Here is a 24,630-nt window from a genome sequence, read left to right on the forward strand (position 1 = left end):
CTAGTTGATAAAATATATGAAGTTACGGCTGTTAACTTCTCTTCTTTATTTTATCTATTTTTCACGTGAACGAGAAAAATTTTAAAAATGAGTTTATAATGATGTATATGATCCGGAAATCATGACGACACAGCACAAGTTGAGAAGAGTAGTTTTGATGATTTAGCTAGATACTAATATGTGTGAAATTCACTTTAAATGTTTATATCTTTAAGTGGGACCATTAAAATTCCCAACAAATACAATGTTAATGCAAAATAAGCGTCAACAGTACCATAGATGAGACACACAAAATAAACACGTAAAATTTTGTAAGGACGAGTCAATCCATATTTTATTCTTTTTTTTTTATTTTTTTTTTTTGTGCCATTTTATCCAACAATTATTTCTCCCATAGATCCATTTGTATCAGTCGGGTTATTTTTTTTTAGGTCTCGTAATTAACAAATGCGTTTTCTTCACGCAAACCGACCCTCTCGAGACGCAGCCCCGCCCCTCCCACTCCTGGCCAAGAGAAGAGACCTGAAACCCAACAACAAATTTTATGACGATCTACAATTTCTACATTTACTGTCTGTTAGCATCTCCCTCAGAGCTTTTCACCACTATGTGAAAGCTAAGGAAGCTGTAATCATCTTCTGCTAAACGGTAACATTTTATATCTTATTCCTAAACTTCATGTCAGATATCTCTTTATGTACCTGCAGTAGCTCGTTAGCCGGGAAAGTTAGCAAAAGAGTGGGAGGCTAAACTTCTTTAAGCTAACGTTGGACATGATTAATCCATTTAAGAGTTTTAAAAGCTAGCTAAATAGTTGGCTTTCAGAAATTAATACTTTAATGTCCTGTTACGTGCATTAATACTCTGGTTTTGAGCTTAAACTACCGGTAACTACGAGTTAGTTTTACCTTTTCATCCCAGTAGCTTGTAAAGTACCAGTTTTACAACGTGATATTTGTATCTCCAAAGTTTACCGGCTGTGCACAATAGTAAGGTGAACCCCATGTCTAATCTAATGTGTCATCTGTTCCCAGTTCTCCATTCCTGAGCTCTGCTTTGTTAAAAGTGAAGCCTGAGAAGAAGATGTATTTGTGAACAGCCAAAAGGACAGGAAAAGGAGCTGCACAGGCCTCCTAACCACACTTGGTGCAGCGCATTGAACTTTACAGAGAGGAAGAAAGCAGGCGTGCAGGTGTCGGCATAATGTCAGAGACGGGGCCTGAGGTAAACAAGGTGGAACACGTGTCCGCTAATGTCCAGCAGGGACAAGGTGGAGTGTCCGTGACTCCACAAGCGGCTACCCTACACCCTCCTGCCACCACAGCCACTGAGGATGAGGATGAGAGTGAAGACGAGTCTTACATCTTGGAGGAGAGTCCCTGTGGCCGTTGGCAGAAACGAAAAGAGGAGGTAAGGAGAGAAAGGGAGCAGCATGGATGGTAATGAGAAGATGATGGACCAAATACGAGCCATCACAATTATGGATGATGAGTCTCAGCTTTCTGTGACTTGTTGCACAAGTGGAAAGTTGCAAGTTCTTCAGGATGCTGTCAGTCTCTGTCAGTTATATTTCTTTTTCAACACGGTGCAGATGTGACTGCAGTTAACCGTTTAAACAAAACTAAGTCCATGTTTAACTTAAAACATATTTAATTATGAAATTTTGAAAAGACAGTTAATTTTTACTTCAGTCAGGCCAGTTTAAGTGTTGTGCATTTGTAATAAATTGAATGTCTTACTCTTAATAGTTTAAAGTATAGTTTTTAATTGTTATGGTGTTGTATTTTTGTTCATATTATATTTCCAACAGCCCATGAGGTTATTGTATTCATGCCTGTCTTATCTGGGATCATGATTTTTTTGTTTTATTTTTTTAACCATTGGAAGATTAGGCACATTTTGACATTTTTGTCATTTTCTCAAAAACATATGCAGGGTTAGGGTTAGGTTCTGAAAAAATGTCACGCACATGAATGCATGACAATCTATCAACATGATCCCTTTCTTGCAGGTCTAGAAGGTAATCCAGAACTGAGAGCACATTTTCATTTCTAAATCCACCGTAGTTGATGAACATTTTTGACCTTAGTTTGATTTGGATTCAGTTTGACTCAGATTTGGTATTGGTACCTTCAGTAGTATTGGTATTCTTTGACACTGAAATCACTTACACTCTATCTTAAACAGATGATAGAAACATGAATCCAGGTCCTGGGAGTGTGTTTTAAGGGCTTTGGGATTGATTTCCAACATATACAGGGTGTCCCATAAGTCTCCATACATAGGAGACATAATACATTCCATGGTTCTAATATGTATTTCTTTATATTTCTTCTTTATAGTTCTTCAGCAGTGGAGGACACACATTGAAATGTGTTCCTGACAAAATGGCAGTCATATAGAGCATATTATATAAATAAAAATTGTTTATGTCAAGAAACGTTTATTTTTCCTATGTATGGAGACTTATGGGACACCCTGTATATATATATATATATATATATATATATATATATATATATATATATATATATATATATATATATATATATATATATGTATATATATATATATATATATATATATATATATATATATATATATATATGTTTCTAGAAGTCTATTGACAACATAGTGGAATCATTCAACCAAGTGGATGTAATCTAAAGGGGTGAGAGTCTGCATCTGTGATCGTCTGCTTTACTCTGCAGGGGGGTTTAGCTTACCGGCCGACAGACTGTAAACTATTGTTGTCATGCGGCGGCGTCTGTCGTCCGTTACAAAACTTTCAAGTCTAGTCTTCTTCTCCGAAACTACAATTCCGATTGACTTCAAACTTGGTATACGGCTTCTTTATGATGATGTCATCAGAAGTTAGTGAAATTATTTGGATCCGGATCTGATTCTGGATTTGGTGTGACTTTGAAAAATTTCCCCATTATAAGAGATAGGAAGTGGATTGATGCAATAACTCAGTAAATATAAATGATATCAAGTGTAAATTTCTACAGTCCAGCCCTGATGGGGAGATGACCAAAACATAATGGCCACATGCTGATCAGGATCTTCTTCTGGATCAGGGAACTTACGGAAAATTTAACATGGGCTCTTATTGGGAAAAAATTTCAATAGTCTTCTTCTCCCAAACTACAGTTCTGATTGACGTCAAACTTGGTATACAGCTTCTTTATGATGATGTCAACACAAGGTATTGAAATTGTTTCGATCCGGATTTGATTCTGGATTTGGTGCCACTTTGAAAAATTTTCCCATTATAAGAGATAGGAAGAGGATTGATAAAATAAATCAGTAAGTTTCAATGCTATCAAGTTGGAATTTGAATTTTTTACAGATCTGATTGGAATATGACCAAAACATGGGCTATTTCTATAATATAATAAATACATATAATTGAGTGATAATAAATGACATCTGGATACATTTCCCAAAGCTTTTAATTTGGCTGGTAAGCTACAAGGCCGTTGGTCCTATTTTTCATTATATGGGTGGAGTTGAAATAGTATAGCTCAGGTAAGCTGCACCAGTTTCATTGTGGAATGTTTTCATGGCATAATGACAAATAATTTCTTGTCTGACCATAATTTAGTTTTATTATTAATACATGTTTAAGTTGTAAGACACAGACTTTGAACAATCCATATGACTGAATAAACACTCAATTGATGTCAGAGATAATTCCTTTGGTTATGTGAGATTATTTATTCTATGTAGAATGTAATATGTGGAAGTCAACTTAGGCTAGAGACTTTTTCACAAAGTGACATTATTAAAGGAATGGAGAAAAGTGGAAAAAATCTTCACAACTGCATCCATTCATCATCTGTTCTTATATTCACTTGTGCTGTAGGTCAATCAGCGTAATGTCCCAGGGATTGATGCTGCTTACCTGGCCATGGATACAGAGGAAGGGGTGGAAGTGGTGTGGAATGAGGTCATGTTTTCAGAAAGGAAGAACTTCAAACTGCTGGAGGTGAGGTCAAGTGTTAATTCTGAAAAACAAAATCACTTCAACATAGTTTCATTGTTTTTATTAGTATCTTTACAGATGCAGGTATTAACTTACTAAACATTTGCACATTTCATAAACAATCTCCTCTTGTTCTGTACTTCTAAAGCATGTATCTATAGACTAGATTTGTATATATTCTACTGACTGTGTGTATGCACGTTTCATTAATGTCATATAATACATCTGGTGTTCCTTGGCGTCAAACAAAAAGACCAGAAAGCTGATACTGCAGTATAGGAGCATGAGAACTGTGACTGTGATTTGTTCATATGAGTGTGCGCAAAAGTTAAAAAAAAAAAAAAAAAAAGAAGAAGTTTCAGTCTGTTTTGTTATTTGTTATCTCATGTGATTTTTAGGAGAAAGTGAAGGCTGTGTTTGATAACCTGATCCACTTGGAGCATGCAAATATTGTGAAGTTCCACAAGTACTGGGCTGACACAAAGGAGAACAGGGCAAGGGTGAGTCTCAACAAAATACACCTGGAACCGAACAAATTACTCACCAGTGCTTTGAACGTGTTGCCATAAAGGTACTATTGAATCATCTGTCAGATTCATGAATGGTAACACATTTTAAAACTTGTGGAAAGTGAACAAAGACTCTTCGAAATGTTTCTATTTTTTTTTAATTTTTACTCTTTTTCCATTAATTCCTTCTATTCCAGGTAATTTTCATTACTGAATATATGTCGTCAGGAAGCCTGAAGCAGTTTCTGAAGAAGACAAAGAAGAACCACAAGACCATGAATGAAAAGGTAATCCTGCATATGAAATTGCTTTTATTGCAAAAAGGATAAATTAAAAGGTTTTTGTAAATGTGCAGCATTTCTGTTTACCTCTGCCAAAAGGTAATAAAATCACTTGCTTTTTTTCTGCGGCATTTGGTACTTTGACTGTTGGCAGCACTGTGCAAAAATCACAGCACTGATTTGCATAAAACTTTATTACCTTCTGGAGCAACTCTATTAAAAGGAGACTCCCGTTTTTTCCACCTCTGTTACATTGTGAGAGAGAGTGACGGGGCCTGGGCTCAGGATTTTGCTCTTCCAAGTAAACCTCCAAGTTATACCTGTTCAGTTTATTACTTCACATTATGTATACATATCTACCTCTTGGCTTCACTTTGTGATGTCTGATTTAGAAAGCCATTCTAAACATTAACTTCACTGTATTTTCCAAAGCAAATGTTAGCATTCATAATCTAGTAAACACACTAAATGGCATTGAAATTGAAGAGAGACTGCCAAATTATTTCTATGCAAGCCTGATGTGCTGTATGGTCCTACAGGCTTGGAAGAGATGGTGCACACAGATCCTGTCTGCTCTCAGGTTGGTTTCCCCATTTTGGACATTAATAGAAACAATATGGTCACTCATAGAAAATTGTAGATACACGCGGCAGTCTGATGCCTTTCATATGCAGTTATATGTGTGATTTGTTCATTTTTTTCCCCATATTTTTTCCTGCAGTTATCTCCATTCTTGTGACCCTCCCATCATCCACGGCAACCTGACTTGTGACACCATTTTCATTCAGCACAATGGGCTCATCAAGATTGGATCAGGTATAGAATTACTGGAGTTTGGTCCCACTGTATTACACACCGGAGCTGTAGGACTGCTGATGGTTTCAAATGACAGTTATAATATAATGGAGGTTTTACTACATTATTCTTCAAAGTCACGTGTAAGTCTCACTATTTGATATACAGTAAAAGTTTAAGTAAATGATACCGACAAATTGTTTGACAGATGTGAAATGAAATTGCTTCTTACTATTTTCTTTTCCCTCCATCCTGTCTATGTTTTTATGTATAACCTTGTGTTACATCTGTAGTTGCCCCAGACACCATTAACAACAATGTGAAGACATGTTACGAGGAACAGAAGAACTTGCACTTCTTTGCCCCAGAATACGGAGGTAGATGTGGCATAACAATCCTCCAATACATTTAATATGGACACTATTTATGTATCATATACGCTTGGTAAATTAGCTGTTTTGACAAATAGTAGGTGCTTTATTCAAATGATCAGTGACAAGAGTTTGATTTTTTTCAACAATGATTTCCATGATGGATTGATGCAGGCCAATAGAATATGTTGAGGAATTAGGCTAAACATCTCAGATCTGGTCAATTGCACCTTTGTGAATTTTTCAGTTTGTCATGTTGTCCTCATCCCAGCTAAGCTTTGATTTCTTTCAATAATAAATAACACCCAAATGGGGCTAGATGTTGGATAATGTTGCATCACAGGATTATGAGAGATATCCAGCCTTAGTAAATACCTACTTTTGCTGTTTTTTGTCCATTTTAGCTGTTGCTGGTGTCACCACAGCTGTAGACATCTACTCATTTGGCATGTGTGCCTTGGAGGTGAGATGATATTTACAGTACATGATAGAATCTGTGATGCTGCCTCTTGGACAGGTCGCCATTGTAAATAAGACCTGGTTCTCAATTGCCCTACCTGGTAAAATACAGGGTAAATAAATAAAATTAAAATAACAATATATATTAACACATTTTCATGCGTTAAAGTGTGTATTTTTATGTTGCAGATGGCGCTTTTGGAAATCCCAGGGAATGGAGAGTCCTCTTATATTTCTCAGGAGGCTATCAACAGTGCCATCCAGCTGCTGGAAGACCCTGTGCAGAGGGTAATATACCAGATTACATTTTTGGAGTATATTCATGTGCGGTAGCCTCTTGTGTATTCCTTTATGTTTATTGTGCGCACACTTGTCTTTGTAGGAGTTAATTCAGAAGTGCCTTAAGTGTGATCCCAGAACAAGACCCACGGCCCCAGAGCTGCTGTTTAATCAGGCCCTGTTCGAAGTCCCAGTGCTAAAACTGCTGGCTGCACATTGTATTGTCAGCCACCAGCGTAAGTCTTGAACAGTTAAAAGCACAATACCTCACTGATCAACTTCATAAAAATACCCAGCATGATGCAACACTAAGGTGACTCCTAAATAAAGAACAAAAAAATACATCGTACAGACAAACAGAGAAGGGATAAATACATCTTCTTTTGACTGGGATGACAAAAGGAGATTTCACCGATTGTTTGAGCACACAGCTGTTTCATTTGTCCACACTCATAGAAGCTTTTACACAATGTATTTTCAAAGGCATGAATGGTCCAGATCTTAAGACTTTCTTCCTCTCACACATCAAATGTTTTACTCTAACTTCCACAATTATCTAATTCTTCTTTTGTGCTACATGATAATGCAGATATGATCCCTGAAAATGCCCTGGAGGAACTTACCAAGAACCTTGATCCCAACCTGGTGATTGCTGAGAAGAAAGAAGGTGTTCAACTCAAGTAAGTACCAAAGACTGGAATCCACTGAAATAGCTAAGAATAACAATAAAATGTCAAACATGAGCCAGAAGCTGTACTGGGCTTGTATATTTGGTAATCTATCCTATTTTTTTCCTGAAAATACAGGAAATAGACTGTAACTTATATCATATATTACATAATATGTGTTTAAGAGACAGTAACAAACAGTACTATTGTGGTTTTTTTTAAAGGCTTTCACAGTTTCCTGCCTTGGAACTTGATAAATTTCTAGAAGATGTGAGGTAAGAAGCATTGAAATTTGTGAGAAGTCCATTTACCAGTGTTTGAATTTCAAGTTCCAGATACAACACTAACCAACCACATGATGGCAGTATTAGACTATCTGTCCCATCTCTAAAATGCATTTCCCTTCCTTTTTAGCCTCTCTTGTATAGACATTCATGTAGGTTATCTTCCTGATCTCAGGTAGCACTAATGCGCTCCTCTGTGATTGATTTTCACTTTAACATTGAATTAGTGGCCAAGATTCTGCTGTAATTCACTTATTATTAGATCAAATATGGTGCTTCATCCTCTGTAATTTTATATTATGACCACAGATGGACTGACTGACAGTCTTCTGTATATTTCTCTTTTCACCTTGTATCAGGAACGGTATTTATCCACTGACTGCATTTGGACTGGCCTGTCCTCAGCAGCCTCAGCAGGAAACGGTCAAATCTCCCATCATCATTCCCTTAGTCAAATCCCCCACTCCAGAACCTACCGAGCCTGAGACACGGCGGGTATGTACAGGCGCAGACATTAGTTTTATTCAGAAATGCTAAGATCAAGCCAAAACAACCGTATTTCTCCTCTGTAGGTCATTCAGTTCCAGTGTAATGTTGAACCAGTCGAAGAGGGAGCAAAGTACCATGTAAGTCTCTGCCATAATATGTGTTGGTTGATCATTAATATTAAAATATAGAAAGCTACAGAGCATGACTAATTAGTCCTCTGCACTTTGCTGTTCTCTCCAGGACTCACTATATGTTATCATTCTAACCAGCATTTTATTGTCTCTGAATCATAAAGTTTGTTTTTTTCCTTCTTTAAGATAACATTGTTGCTGAAGCTGGAGGACAAACTGAACAGACATCTAAGCTGTGACATGTTACCTCGTAAGATCAGCTCGTCCTTCACACACTAACACATACTAAGTCACCTTACATTTAGAATATTTCCAATATTATTTGCAATATTTTTTAATTAGTTGGTATTGCAGTGTCTCCTGATCTTAAATAATATTTGTATTTTTCTTGACGTGGCATATAAGAAATGTCTTAGGGATTGCCTGACTAGTATGGCATCTATAAACCCAGACACAGACAGTATCTTGTGTTTCTTATGGGTTTGCACATTTCAGCAAACATTTTTCATTTGTAGGTTATCATCCACATGAAAAATATTGTATCAGTGGAAAGATTGTCATGCAATGTGGCCGTTTCGTCATCCTCATAGTTCAGATTACAATCTGGGGGTTTGGCTGAATGAGTAATGGTTGAATTACATTTGACAAGAGGTGATGATAAGTGATCAGGGTATGTCTGTATGAATACCACTCTGATTTTACCCCACACACAGTCCTAATCTGCCTCTCCACATGTGCGCTGAGGCATGTATGAAAGTGAGAGTGAGACTCCAGAGAGAGTCTGAAACTCAGATGGCCTCACAATATACTGTATAGTATGTACAACTATTTTAGGCAGAGACCGACTGTCGCTTATGTGTCATGAAAACCACATAGCTTCTCTGTTTTGGCCAAATTTTATGTCTATGTTATGCCTGAATTAATTTTTTAATGGAATTAACACCTTTTAAGTCTAAATTAAGTAGTTAAGTAAATTAAGTCAAATAAAATATCCATCTCCATTGGGTATCAATCACAATAGGGATTGTCTGTTACAAATTATTGTTTAAACCGAATTTTTAATGTACTTTATATAAAATAAGTCTGTAATGTATTTGAAATAAAATATATTTATATTATTGCAGTGCAGACTTAAAGAAGGCATCATGAGAAGACTAAACAACATAAACACTACTGGGCTGGATAATGTAGCCAGTATGACCTAATGTGTGCGCACACACACACACACACACACACACACACACACACACACACACACAGGTATGGTAGGCATGTATAATGTTGCAGGCTTGTGGGGAATGCATGGCCTGTGGATGGCTGCAGTGGACAGCTGTCACCTCCTGTGTCAAGATGTGACCATCTTTTCCCAGGCTTTCATCTCACTGTCTCTCTCCGACTCACTCATGTACACACGATTCATTTGTATAACCTGGTCGATTTATCTTTTTAGGTCTTATCTTCCTCTGTCTAATATTGAATGTTTTTGCTTGAACACTTCTTACTTTACATCCATGATCCATGTTACATACTGTTGATTTCGTAGACACACCCTGTTGTCATGGTAAATAAACCCTCATGTTGATATTAGGATATTCTTCATTCTTTCTTATCAACATGCCAAAGTCCAAAGTCAAGCTACAGAGGCTCAGTAGTGAACACAGGTATTTTTTCACTCCTAGACTCATAACTTGGCTCTTTTAAAACCTAACACAACTACATTTTCTTTAACAAATTGAGGTTGTTGTTTTCTCAAAATTAAGTGGTGGCTACCTTTGAAGTAAAATAAAACCTTATGGCTCAAATAAGCAAAGTATCTCCTCTCTCTGCTCCACTGTCAATCACCTCTATAGCTTGTTTTCTTTTTATGTTCTTCTTTTTATGTTTTTCTGGACACTCTTCTTGTTTGTCATGTCTCATAGTTGTAAGTTGACAGCTCGATTATTAAAAACTACTCAACCATGACAACTGCTCTAAGCAAAGAATGTCTTCATGGGGGGGAGTGAAGATAATTAGGAAATAAAAGGTTACTGTTGATTAAAAACAGACATCACAGCCTGACAAGATGTTTTGTCTATAGTAGTACATTTTGTAGTGTACATTTTCCAGTGCATTGTACATATTTTCTAAATTATCAGGAGACTTTTGATGTAAATCACAGGAATGTTTTACATGATGTTGCTCCAAATGTTTTGTTTTGTTTATTTTACCTGTAGAAAGATTATTTCTTCTGTTATTATGGTGGGGAGTGCTGCATATTTTATTTAGGTGTCTGTTGGGATGCTTTGAAGATCACAAGTTCTGTGGTATCCTCATATTCTCTAAACCTGTGCTGAGCTTTAACTTCAGGCAAAGATTAGAAAAATACATTCAGGTTAAGAGTTGTGGAGCTGCATTGCATCATGGTATATTGTCTCTACTGCTGATTGAGAAATCTCCATATCATTCTGTTTTTTTCTCAAATATAATGATATTTGAGTGGAATGTGTGTGAAAAAAGCTTTAGTTAACGCTTGAGTTTTACACTAAACCGTTAACGTGAAAATTAAACATGTTTTAACAGAACAGAGAATGTGAACACTGTGCCGGTTGAAACATGTTTTCATTATTTAATTCTGTGGTAGCTGATCCTCTATCTGGACTTTATATCCTGTCTTATTTCACATGTGTTTACAGACTGTCACTTTGTCAAACAACACAATCAACAGTAGAAATTAATAATCATTTCTGATTTGTTTGGGTTGAAATTTGGTTTTAAAGCACACCATATTTTGACTGTGGTATTTGTACTCAGCCAGCTCATCATTTAGTTGTAGCTGTAGTTGTTGCAGTATGGTCATAATATTAACATGAATGGTTTTAGGGATGAAGATGCTACATGTTGGAGTCTGACTGTCACGAACTTCCATGTATGTTTCAGATGAGAGTGTTCACGACTTGGCTGGAGAGTTGGTGCAGCTGGGCTTTATCAGTGAGGTGGGTATTGTGTTGTAGAACTGACTCGTGTGTGTGTGTGTGTGTGTGTGTATGTATGTATGTGTGTGTGTGTTTCTGTCAGGAAGTGAAAACCTGCAGGCAAACATTATGTGGGTGTCAATGTAGGCGAATGTGCTATTTCTGTACAAAATGTATGAAAATTCAGTTGGCTTTTAAAGGTGTAGTGACCCTAACTCTCCTACACATTCTCCAATACTTCTTCTCCCTCAACAGCCTGATGTGGATTTAGTGTTACGTATGTATAAATGTCATGGATTTTGGAATATATCTGTGTTCTTTCTGCAGATGGACCAAAATAAAATAGCGTCTCTACTAGAAGAAACATTTCCCCACGCTTCTCACTAGTGAAGGGTTCCTGGACCATGTTACTGTCACCTCATAAGTATACGTTCTCAATTCTGTTACATTTTGTAGGTTGTTTTTTTTTTTTTCTACTAAGCCTTAGGTGGTGATGTGACCAAAGAGAGTGTTTTTCCCTGGAATTAGGGATTACAACTTCCTAAAAGCACATATCTTTTTACATAAAGCCATTTTTGACAATATTCACAAAGCCATTGAAAATATTTTGATGTTTTCTAACCACCAATGCCTTTTTATTTATTATTTGAAAGACTTTAAGAAAAAAGATCTAGTTTGTTAAATAAAGATCAACCTGATTAATGCTGCAACGAACATGTCCAGACTAGACTTAACAGTACGGACAGGATAACTTGCAGGTTATCACTGAAACCCATTTTTCCCAAACACACCGTTTTATTTTTGATGTGGTAGTTAAAGTCTGCATCTGTCTGGTTCTGGATCAGAGACTGACTCATGCCTTAAGTGACATGCGTAATAACACATGCCTTTGAACTGCTACTAAAACAACAGTATCAATAACATTCCCAGTTTATAGACTTCCGAGACTCGTGCCTCATTCTTATATTTTTATTTTTTGATCATTGTTATGAAGTGTTTGATGACCTGAAATGCTTTAGGTTAAAGAGAAAGCAACTAGAAAACTAGATTACAGAGGGCAGCATCTGTAATGTAAAATGAAATGTCTTTTACAAAACATCTGCACATATCACATTTAGGGCATGAATCTTGTCATTTATTTGGCTACTGTACTGTGAACTTGGTGATGCTGAATTTCTGTTCATGATTTTAAGATTTTCCTTAACTGTTTTAGAGTATTCACATGCTACTCTGACTTAAAACTTTTTTGGTGTTGTTTCATCTCAGTTGAATGCTGTAGAAACGTGGTACAGCCTTTTCATCAAGCATATTTATGAATTTTATTGTTACTGATAGACTATACCATATGTTTTTTTCTTTATTTACTGTTATTTCTTTTTTTTTTTTTCTTCTTTGTTTACACATAGCACATTGTCTGAGCCAATACTAAATACTTTCTTTATTCTTTTGCTGTTTTATTTTGACAACAGACCATATGATTAAATGGTACAGAATGGGGTGACAGTGTTGTTTCTCCACAGACTGCAGACATAAATCCTAAATATCTAGTTTAGATGTGTCAGGAGGTCAGGGAGTTGGCTGTAGAGAACTTGTGACATTTTGGCTCAGACTTTCTATGGACTACTGTACTATCATAACCTGAAAGCTCACACAGTTTTTATGATCTTTAATGAGGTGAATTGGAAACCTAATTAGCTGATGTTTTCAGTGTATATGAGTATTTGGACTACTGTACTATCATAACCAAAACCTCGTATAGTTATAGACCTTAAAAACAGGGACAAAGAATATAAAGAAAATGGATTGCACCTATTATATCTCAAAGACGGAACAACAGTTCTTTCAAGTGTTATTGGTTTTGTAACAGGTTTCCTCTCTTTAAATTTGAGGAGTGGATGCCTTAAGTACACTGGTCTACAGTTTTGTTTTGTTTTTTAGAAATTATCTGCCTCAGAGATTAAATATGCTGATGTTCAATAAGATGAATTGGAAAATAAATGACAGAAGTGCTGGTTAACTGAGGTTTTCAGTGTATATGTTAAAGTGTTATTGCAGATATTGTTTATGTACATTTATACGATAGCGTTGAGATAAACACTCCATTTGATTGAAACCCATTCTCTTATTTAATTCTCACAATTTCACATTTCACACCCAAGACTGTATCTTGGAAACTGCAGCCAACCAGAATTTTTGTCTTTCTTAGTGACTCAGATTTGGTGAAGTCTCACTGCTTTTATTCTGGAGGCATTTTGCTCATAGACCAGTGGTATCTGATCACCACAGTAGCTGCAGAGTTTAAGACTGTGTGAGCTTTCAGACAGAGCTTTCCTCTGTTTTGCTGCATGTACACATTGCTGTCAATGCCAATTCATTGTATTCTTTATTTTCCTGTTTTGGAAATACCGAGATTGTATAATCCAAAGATATGTTTCAAAGTCAGCCAGGAGAATGTAAAAGCCACTTGGATTTATTGTAATAGTGGTAAAAAAAAAAACCAACCAAATGTGATGATCAGAGCAGCTTCTTGTTTTCTTTCTCTCTCTGTACATCTTTTTCCAACCAAATTATTGGTGGTGTTGAATCTGGTTATTAAATAATCGTAGAGGGTGAGCAGCTGAAGCCTGTTACATGGGGATGCCAGTTGTATTTGGTTATTGTATCGTATATTTTATATGACATTAATGTCAGCAAATGTGTGTCTTTTCTGAGACGTATATCCTGACAGAAACTGCAAAGTATGACTGCTCCTTTAAATAAATGTGTGAAATGCTTTGCATATTATGTCTTAATAAAGAAAGAGTTACTGCATGTTTTCCCTTCTCTGAGATTATTTGTTTATTCATTAATGTAAATTTTTTTTTAAACCATTATAATTCCAGTTTGGTGACCTGCATAAAGAGAGTGAGGATTATGCGATGGGGCTGTTTATATGCACCATATTATTCTGTTTATTGTTATGACAGGTAGACAGCATTTTCTGTTCTGTTTTCTAGTATTCTGAGTGGGCTTTTACACAAATTCAGAAATGTCCCATTAATGCATGTGGGATCAACTCTTATTCCAGTTTTCTTTGTACATGTACACAGCACATCCAGAAAACTAATCGAGTTTATACTGCATGTTGATCCACATTCCCTGTTTTCAAACAGTCTGATTAAAGATGAAGAGCCTCTGGTATAAAAGGATGCCCTTAAGAATTTTTCTGAGTGGAGGGAGAAACACATTTCTTGTTAAACAGGATACAAACAGGTTTGTGGATGTAAAAAACCTGATCTTTTCCAGAAGGTGCTTAGAGGAACAAAACAGGGAGGCACTGATCAAACAGTGGATTACAATATTAAATAGTACTACAAGGTGTCCCATAAGTCTCCATACATAGGAGACATAATACATATGGTTCTAACATGTATTTCTTTATATTCTTTATAGTTCTTCAGCAGTGGAGGACACTCATTGAAATGTGTTCCTGATAAAATGGCAGTAATATAGAGCATATATAAATAAAAACGGTTCCTGTCAAGAAACGTTTATTTTTCCTATGTATGGAGACTTATGGGACACCCTGTATTTTCAAGACCAGGAACATTCATTTGCATAGTTAAGGCAAATGTATTTACTAGCACCATTCATACACAAGGCAATTCAAAGTGCTTTACAAAAGCAGAAAATTACATTAAAATCATACAGAATAAAACATTAAATAAGAGGAGAGTGCAGGAAAGATAAAAAAAAATAAAATAAAAAAAAGGACCTAAAACCAGGAATAAGAGCCAGTTAAAACCACAGCTAAAAACAGTCTGAACTAAAGCCATGGAAGCAGGTTATCAGGGTTTTGGCCTTTTCCAGACTAGGGGCTAAAGTCAGAACCTGTGCATGTAAACATAGCCACTGATACTCGTCAGACTTGGGTTAAATGACTGTTGCGCCCCTCAGCGTCCGCCAAAGCGCAGGTAAGTCACAGGTGAGTTTGGTGACGTCACACAGGAAGTGGACAGTGGGGTTGTTCGCAGCGGTGCCTCGGGCTGTGCAGAGTAGCTCGATAAATACGGACAATACTCCATTTAAAGACAACAGAACAGACCCCCGGTAGAGATGTGCACTTTTGGTGAGTACAGATTCTATTGTATTGAAAATAAATACGCACATGGTGCGCTTGAGTTTGCGCCGGACACTGTTTTTCATTCCACGGGTGAAAGTGACCACAGGCCTGTAGGGTGGATAATACGGTTTCATTTTCATCCTTTAATACTGATCTACCTGTTACATTGATATTAACAGTCATTGTGGGGTTTTAGGGGTCTACAGAACAAGAGACCAGTGGCTTTCCCTTTGTAAAAGTGGTGCTGTGTGTGTTTACTGCCTCCTCCCATCTCTGACTCACAGGTGCACACAAGAGGAGGGACCCTTTGTGTGGAAATGTGGATGTTTAGGTTTGGAAAGATCCCGCAGAATTGTTGCAGAAGTTTTAACTTCATCCAAGATTGATGATTCAGTGGGTTTATTATATGCACTGCGAGGAAACATGTTCCCTGTACAATGAAATTCTTGCTTTGCTGCCCACATAATGCCAAATATTTTATAAAAAGATAAAAAATAAAATAAAATAAAATAAAAAAAAGATGGATAAATAGTGCAAATATACACTATACAAATGTAAATGGTGCAATTCTGTCTGTGCAACAGAAAATCTTAACAGCTACAGGGTGGGGAGGCAGGGATTGAAAGACAGTGTATGACCAATTAGTTTATTGAAAGTCATGAGAATTTATTTGCCACAAGAAAATTGACATAATAGAAAATGTTTTTATTCTATGTGTCCTCCTTCTTTCTCAATAACTGCCTTCACACACTTCCTGAAACTTGCGCAAGTGTTCCTCAAATATTCGGGTGACAACTTCTCCCCTTCTTCTTTAATAGTATCTTCCAGACTTTTTCGTAATAGTTTTGCTCATAGTCATTCTCTTCTTTACATTATAAACAGTCTTTATGGACACTCCAACTATTTTTGAAATCTCCTTTGGTGTGACGAGTGCATTCAGCAAATCACACACTTTTTGACGTTTGCTTTCCTGATTACTCATATGGGCAAAAGTTTCTGAAAAGGTATGGATAATAGTGTTAGGTATGATTATGACATCAATATATGTTTGGTTTCAAAACAACTGATGTAGTGCCCGCTGAGAAAAAACAACTAAATGTTCATTGTAAATTTTGCTTCCCCACCCTGTAAGTACAGTTACATGAGGTGTGATTAAAAGTTACAATTGGAAATACCCACTGTACATATGTTTGCCATGTGAAGAATAATTCTTATTAATAATAATAACAAGAAGTATACAGTCTGCACATATACATAAGAATGTATGAATGCACGGTTGTTTACATATAGTGTACAGTACAATACTCACAAGATGCAAAACAGATGTAAATTGCAGATGAATGGCTGCAAGGAATCATAAAATCCACACATCTGTTCTGTTCTATTTCTCTCATCCAGATAAGGACAAAGCACCCAGGAGGCTAATGAAAAAGGGGTTAACTCTCATCCTGGTCGGCCATATTAACTTCATTCTCGGAGCTATCGTCCATGGAAACGTCCTCCGCCACATTTCCAAACCCAACCAACGTGTCACCACAGAATACACCGTTGCAAATATAATCTCTGTCACGTCTGGACTGTTGGTGAGTCACTGTGTTCATAGAAAAATCTACATCACACCTAGAGGTTGAAGGGATGGAATAAATGAAGTGATGTGCATCAGAGTAATAACATAAACTTACTTCCATTTTTTGAAAGCCTTGGCCAAATGCTCAACCTAATACTGTTGAGTTTGTTTCTCAAATATCAAGACTGAACTTGTCTTTTTAAAGGGAACTGGTTTTTCCTACTAGTCACTATCGCTCCAGGGTAGGCTCATTACATTCACATATTGGATAAAAAGCCAAATGTTGATGATGAAATAGTGCTAATGTTTAAAATGTACTTCACACCTTTCACTTAATACGTCATATTACAGGGTAAACATGTAATATGAACAGAACAAATAGGCAAAATATATTGTATTACTTTTCATGAGTGAATTGTCACTCACTTTGCCAAGAGTCTGTTTTTTTTTTTTTTTCTTTTCACGTATGCTCTTGTTCACTTGGCATCTAAACAGAAAAAAGCACTCGCACATCCTTGGGGCAGGATTACTATTTGCGGCTCATTATTTAATAAGCCTTAGTCTATGCCAAGGCAACATTGAAATGAAACAATCATCATGTCATTTCAATCTTACAGAGCATTGCCGCAGGGATTATTGCTATTGTGGTGTCAAGGAACCTTCATGTGTCTAAACTGGTGAGATCTTTAATTTATTTGTGAAGTGACTGCTTCATTCACTTACTCTTTATCTGCCTAGTATTTAGCTCCTCTTGTTGTTCCTTCTGTTTCTATGACATCTCCAGCAAATAGGACTTCTAATAGCGTCCTTCCTGAACGCCTTGCTCTCAGCGGCGTGCTGCACCGGGCTGCTCTTGGCCATTAGTATCACCATTGCACACAATGGTCAGGGTTTGATGCTGGGGTGCAATGACACGGAGGTGCCAATCAATGCTCGGTCCCCTGTCAGCGCCCAGTGCCCATTCGATACAACACGGATCTATGTAAGTCTAAGTACCCTCGGATTGATTTCCAGTTGCAACTTTAATACCTGTGTGTCTGAAAAATACCTTTCCCACTCCACTCTTTTCCACCTCTCTTTTTCCCAGTATATCTTTTTTTAAATCTTGATTAGGAATTGAACTATATTTGTTTTCAGGGCTGATACAGATACAGATTAGTGGTAATCAAGGATGCTGATAAAATGTATTTGGAAGCGATATATATTTGAGGGGGAAAAAAAAAAATCTACTGGGTGTCCCATAAGTCTCCATACATAGGAAAAATAAATGTTTCTTGACATAAACCATTTTTATTTATATAATATACTCTATATGACTGCCATTTTGTCGGGAACAAATTGATCCAAAACACTTCCTGTTTTTTTGAACTTGACAATAAGTTTTGCCACAGTGTCGTGTGTGATACTCGTCCCATGTTTTCTGTTAAATGCACTTGCAACCATACGACTGCTTGCTGAACCGGCCATCAGGATGATTTCAATTTGTTGCTCTTTATTCAAATGCATTCTTTGGGTTATCTGAAATATAAAGAAATACATGTTAGAACCATATATGTATGGAATGTATTATGTCTCCTATGTATGGAGACTTATGGGACACCCTGTAGAACAACTCTATAGCAAAACTGTTATAGATTCTCAAATCAAATAACAGTATTTATAGTCAGATTTCCCATTGAAAATGAAAGGATTGTAATTTAGTGCTCAGTCAGATACTACTGTGGGTAAGACATTGCTTAGGGTAACACAAAGAACCAAAGTAGCACATTTTCTAATTAATTCAAGCTAATATTGGATTAAAAAACACAGATGCAGATCATGTAAATGCAGGATTTAGAAATTGACCATCCCTATTTTTGCTGATTCAAGCTACAACTTTGACAAGATATTCTATAAAAAGCATCACTGGTTGATCTGTTAAGTGTCACTATAAAGCGCTGGACATTTCCCATTATCTGTGGATCAGGACACCACTCTGGCGCTGTGGATCCCCTGTGCTGTGCTGTCAGCGACTGAGGTAGGCCTGTCTGTCTGGTGCTTCGTCGTCGGATTGGCTCTCAGAGGGCTTGCACCCTGTGGGAACATCTATATCAAAGAGCAGGTGTGTGTCTATTTGTGGTGTGGGGGATATGCTTGAAGTGTGTGGGTGTGGTTTGTGACGCTGAATCTGCAGTGAGTGTGACTCAGATCTGCATGTATACTTCTTGTTGCTCTTGAGTATACTCTACTCATCCGCACAACCCTCTGTCCCTACGAGTGAAACTAACAAATAGTCTGTAATGTAAACCCATCTTCTAATTCCTCATCCTTTGGTTTTTCTCTTGCAGCTGGAGGGAGAGGCTGAGTGCACTCCTCACAGCCAGCGCTTGATGGAGCAGAGTATGAACCTTGATGCCTGAACAAAAAGCAGGAATGGACACTTAACATGTACAGCTACAGTAAAACCTAAAAAACCATGACTACACCTGTATTCAGACTTATGCGTGAGTTTTCATCCAGTCAGCAAACTCTCTGTTAATGAAATGCAGTGATAAAGGAATGGGGTTTTCTATAAACTTGTTTTTATTTTGCAGTACCATACAGTATATCTACACCTCACCTCTCATAAATAGATGGATCACAGAATGGATCTCAGTATTTGTAAGGGCACTGAAGCTGGGTTAGTCTTCTTGTGTTAAAACAAAGCTTTTCAAAATGAAGGAAATTCATTTTAGTTGAATTAAAGTATTTTTTAGCTAATGTTTCATTTTATCTCAACGCACTATATTTTATTGTATTGAAATGTTTTTACAGGATTTAACTGTTTATCCAGTCTAAACCACTCCATTGCATCTGAGATTTCATAATGCCTTAATATTTGCCAACATTCAACTGTAATGCCTAAAATAATCCTTTTATTATATTGCCAATTCATGTTTTATATGTATATTTTTTAACTAAATTGGACTTGCTAAATTTCACCTTTTGAAAATGGTTTGTATCATTAGATAAATGCAATTATGACTGCAATTATGTTTTTTTTTATACTAAATATACGTTACACATATAAAGTGATGAAACAAAATGCAAATGGAGTGTGTACGATTCAGAATGCTAAAATACGTTAAAACAGTACATTTCTGAATGTCCTGTATGAGAACTCTATTTGTGCCTGGATGAGTGTGGATGGATGTCAAGTGGGGTTATGTCAAGAGGTTAAACCAGTAATGTGGGCCAGCACATTCAGCGACTACCCCCCCCACTCCCAACCCCCCACAGCTCAGTGACAGTGAAAATCAGATCAGCAATGAAACGGTTAATCTAGTGTGGTGCTCAATCGTGTGGAAGGCGATCACAGCACGCAATGCTAATCCTTGAGCTGTAAGACATAAATATTGACATAGTGTTGACTGATACAATCATAACATGTCTGTGAGGCTATTTCAGCCGCTACGATGCTGACGGCCACTGATATGAACTAAGATGAAGAAAAGGTTGTCAATCTGTTCCTGCCAGTCTTGTTGCAATAGGAAAACAATTGGTGTTTATGCTATGCAATGCTTGCAAAGTCACAATAAATAAATCATATTTACCGTTGTCCAGAGTTGCATTAATTTGGGGCTAAGATCTTGTATTGAGGACGGTGAGTCAGGCCGATGCGTAAAATCTACAGCACATCCAGAAGAATCTCAATGGGTGCATATACATGGGCTATACCAGGATGGACATAGTTTTATCTAATAGAAATATAAATCTTGCATTAGACAGTGCAGCTCAGAGACTAATTCTTTCAGAGTAATGCCCATTCTCTCACTTATTCATCACATTTCAAATTTGACCCAACACTGTATCTTGAAATATAGACAACTAAAGTCTTAATTTTTCCTTTATTAGTGGCCCAAATTAAGTTTAGCTACTTTTATTCTGGAGCAGTTTACTCCCAGAGCCAATGTAGTGTGCCAGAAGGGACCATAACAACACATAAGTAATAAATTGTGGTATTTTTGTCTACCTTTAAGCAACAATGTACAGAGAGGGAGCCAACTATAATTAAAGATTTGTGTTTTCTTAGATGTAGATGGAATGGCATAATGTGTTAGTCAAATAAAGTAGCTTTATATATAACCAAGACTCATAATAGTATGAATATAATTAGGAATCCTGGCCTGTGGATAATTACTCTGCATTTTTATCCAAATGCACATTTACAAATATACATGTTGTTGAGATGAGGAGATACATAAAAAATAAGATGAAGTTAAAAAGGAAATAATTTCATTGTAGAAATCTGGAGGGGGTGGAGTGGGGATGGTTGTGGGGTAACACTTTGGAATGAGGATGATTACATAACAATCCCATTTTTAACTCTTTCCCCGCCAGAGCATTTTCCAGTGAGTTGGTAGCCAGCGCCAGCCGTTTTGGTCATTTTCACTAATCTTTGGAGGCTCACTGAAAATGTTGTGTTAGGAGTATGTGAACACTGAATACATCAAAAGAAAGAACAGAACTTCAACTTTTAAACACAAAAAACTATTTTATTCTATCTTTATTCGTTCGTGAGATATAAACATTTGAATATTGGTCATTTTCAGGAAAAAACTGAATTTTGAGCAAAAAGCTGAGAAAATTGCATGTTTTTCAAAGATATTGATTTTCAAGAGAAAACTGATTTCCTATTTACATTTTTGACTCTTTCTTATTCACCAACAGTAACACTATCTTCAAAATCACAAAATAAAATAATAATAACAGCAATAATAGTAACAAACAGCTCTAAGATATCCCATCATTCCACAAAATGTTAGGGGAATCCACACCAAACTTTAGACCGAACATCTTGTAAAGCACCAGGTTCCTTCTAAACTTTGCACATTTACATACATCAGTTATAAGTCTAACACATAGTAGTTTAGCTTTTGGATATAAACACCTCAATATTCCTCATTTTCAAGAAAAAAAGAAACAAATGCACTAAATACTGTAGATTTCTGGCCTTTGGCTGCACCAGGTCCTCCTGTTGGACCAGCTGCTGTGTTTGATCTGTAAATAATTCTATGGACATCTAGTTATTTATCTCTGTATGAATATATGTATTTATTTATTTCATACAAAAGCCAAATCCAAAAGTGTCTTCCATGTGTCCTGCTGACATTCTACAGCTGAATATGTTCTGTGTCCTCAGTCTGAATCTGAACTCACTCTAACAGATGCAGACTAGCTTTCCTTTGTCTTGTCCCATGTCTGTGTGTCTGTCTTCTCCTTGAATGTCCTCTACAAATGTCTCTTTTCTCTTCCTCCTGTCTGTCATTTTCTCCGTGTCGCTCTGTGCCCCCGCCCCCCCCACCCGCACCTCCGTGTCGGACCTGAGCCGCTCCTTGTTTCCCGTGTCCGTCTCCCTGACCTTCTATTTCTCCGTTCCTGTCTCTAAATGGTTCTTCTGTAGCTCCATCATATATTGAATTGTCAGACTCTGTCTCCATAATCATCTTTAAGGCTTTTGAAACTGCGCGCGGTTCCTGCAGTCTTCATTTCCTCATTCAGTGACTGCCGCTGGATGCGTTGCCATGGGATACGGAGACTCCAGTGCAAAAACGTTAAACCCGGCCCGTCATTTTTCCGAAAAAGCTGCTTAATTGTTTGTTTTTGGACTAAGGAAAGTAATTCACATGATCCACAACACCTCCAACTACAGTATAACAGTGAAAACACGGATTGACGGAAAATCTCGTCATTGGCGGGGAAGCGTTGGGAAGCAATTGACGGAATATCTCGTCAATGGCGGGGAAAGAGTTAAGACTCAAAAGTAATTATTTGTGCAATGACAACATCCCAATATATAGCACTGGTCTGCAAGTAAAATGCCTCCAGAACAAAAGTAGTGAAACTTCACCAAATTGGAGTCATTAAAGTCAGAATGCTGGTGGGCTGTAGTGTCCAAGATATAGTCTACGGTCAATGCAGAAATAATGACAGAATGAATGTTACTCAAAGGGAGTATTTGTTACAGAGCTACCAGATTTATTTCAAAACAAGGTCTGCACATTATGATACATTCACTTTACAGGTTCTTTTGAGTGGAAGATTTATAAATCTATTGTATAAATGTACATAAACCAATATATATGTGCAATAAGACTTGAAAACATCAACTAACCATCACTTTTATCATGTATTTTCCAATTCATGTCATTAAAGTATGTAAGATTTAGTACATTTAATCTCTTAGGCCGACAGACTGGGGTACTTTAAGCATTATCACCCCAAAAGCAAAGAGAGGAAACCTGGTATAACACCAATAACATTTATCTGAACTGTCATTTTGTTTTTCAGAAATAATAGGTGTGATCCATTTTCTTTGTATTCTATGTCTCTGTTTTTAACTATGTGAGCTTTTTGGTTATGATAGTACAGTAGTCCAAAGACTCCTATACTGTGAAAACATTGGCTAACCAGTTTTCCCAATTCATCTTATTAAGGATTTAGCACATTTAATTTATGAGGCAAATCATTTCTGAAAAAAAAAAAAAAAAAAAGTAGACCAGTGGGCGACAGTGTAAAGAGATGGCATATATTTTCTTTGTAATAAAGTAATGTCCGATTATGTATGCTTTTAAGTATAAATAATTAATTGAATTATGATTAAAATTAAACTTATCAAACCCCTGTGTGTGTGTGTGTGTGTGTGTGTGTGTGTGTGTGTGTGTGTGTGTGTGTGTGTGTGTGTGTGTGTGTGCAGCCTACATACATACATACAAACACACATAAACACACACATACAGGGGTTGGACAAAATAATGGAAACACCTTAAAAAATCAACAAAATATAATTTAATATGGTGTAGGTCCGCCTTTTGCGGCAGTTACAGCCTCAGTTCTCCGAGGTATTGATTCATACAACTTGTGAATTGTTTCCAAAGGAATTTTAAGCCATTCTTCAGTTAGAATACCCTCCAACTCTTTTAGAGACAATGGCGGTGGAAATCGACGTCTTACTTGAATCTCTAAAACTGACCATAAATGCTTAATAATGTTGAGGTCTGGGGACTGTGCCGGCCATACGAGATGCTCAACTTCATTAGAATGTTCCTCATGCCATTCTTTAACAATTCTAGCTGTATGGATTGGGGCATTATCATCTTGAGGTGAGGGTGTTTCCATTATTTTGTCCAACCCCTGTACATACATACATATATAGGCCTGCATACATACATACACACACATACATACATATAAACACACATACATTCATACATAGGCCTACATACACACACACACACACATGCACATACATGTACACACATATAATACATACATAGGCCTACATACACACATGCACACACATACATACACACACGCACACACATACATACACACATAGGCATACATACATACATACACACACACATGCATACATACATACACACACACATGCATACATACATATAAACACACACATACACACATACTTACATACATACATAGGCCTACATACATACATACATACATACATACATACACATAAATACATACATACATACACACACACACATAAACACATACATACATACACACACACATATAAACACATACACACACACACACACACACACACACACACACATACATACATACATACATACATACATACATACATACATACATACATACATACACGCACATATAAACACATACATACATACATACATACACACACATGTTCTCAACAAGGCGCCGGCGTGGTGATTGCTCTGCGCGTTCACGCCGAATCCGCGTTCCC

The 24,630-nt window shown here is 36.8% G+C and overlaps 2 protein-coding genes across 2 annotated transcripts; both read left to right on the forward strand.

Annotated features, from left to right (window-relative positions):
- Nucleotides 1–495: 495 nt before the first annotated feature.
- On the forward strand, nt 496–14,016 carry LOC115415332 (nuclear receptor-binding protein-like). Its single transcript, XM_030128864.1, has 18 exons — nt 496–648; nt 1,035–1,410; nt 3,869–3,991; nt 4,387–4,488; nt 4,695–4,784; nt 5,318–5,358; nt 5,500–5,594; nt 5,867–5,950; nt 6,349–6,407; nt 6,593–6,691; nt 6,786–6,918; nt 7,272–7,362; nt 7,575–7,625; nt 7,994–8,129; nt 8,207–8,260; nt 8,441–8,504; nt 11,171–11,226; nt 11,533–14,016. The coding sequence occupies exons 2-18, from the start codon at nt 1,204–1,206 to the stop codon at nt 11,590–11,592; spliced, it is 1,545 nt and encodes a 514-aa protein (XP_029984724.1). The 5' UTR covers nt 496–648; nt 1,035–1,203; the 3' UTR covers nt 11,593–14,016.
- A 1,181-nt stretch (nt 14,017–15,197) lies between these two features.
- Nucleotides 15,198–20,431, forward strand: krtcap3 (keratinocyte associated protein 3). The gene is made up of 6 exons (XM_030128876.1): nt 15,198–15,313; nt 16,706–16,890; nt 17,492–17,551; nt 17,659–17,856; nt 18,841–18,975; nt 19,202–20,431. The coding sequence occupies exons 1-6, from the start codon at nt 15,301–15,303 to the stop codon at nt 19,271–19,273; spliced, it is 663 nt and encodes a 220-aa protein (XP_029984736.1). The 5' UTR covers nt 15,198–15,300; the 3' UTR covers nt 19,274–20,431.
- The last annotated feature ends 4,199 nt before the right edge of the window (nt 20,432–24,630 follow it).

Source organism: Sphaeramia orbicularis, chromosome 3, assembly GCF_902148855.1.
Source record: "Sphaeramia orbicularis chromosome 3, fSphaOr1.1, whole genome shotgun sequence".
NCBI lineage: Eukaryota > Metazoa > Chordata > Actinopteri > Kurtiformes > Apogonidae > Sphaeramia > Sphaeramia orbicularis.

Excerpts from the sequence above, each read along its gene's own strand:
- krtcap3 (XM_030128876.1), top strand. Across the intron at positions 16,891-17,491 it reads CTGTCACGTCTGGACTGTTG|AGCATTGCCGCAGGGATTAT; the intron begins GTGAGTCACTGT and ends TCAATCTTACAG. Across the intron at positions 17,552-17,658 it reads ACCTTCATGTGTCTAAACTG|CAAATAGGACTTCTAATAGC; the intron begins GTGAGATCTTTA and ends TGACATCTCCAG.
- LOC115415332 (XM_030128864.1), top strand. The coding sequence starts at position 1,204 with ATGTCAGAGACGGGGCCTGAGGTAAACAAGGTGGAACACGTGTCCGCT. Across the intron at positions 1,411-3,868 it reads GGCAGAAACGAAAAGAGGAG|GTCAATCAGCGTAATGTCCC; the intron begins GTAAGGAGAGAA and ends CTTGTGCTGTAG. Across the intron at positions 6,919-7,271 it reads TTGTATTGTCAGCCACCAGC|ATATGATCCCTGAAAATGCC; the intron begins GTAAGTCTTGAA and ends ATGATAATGCAG.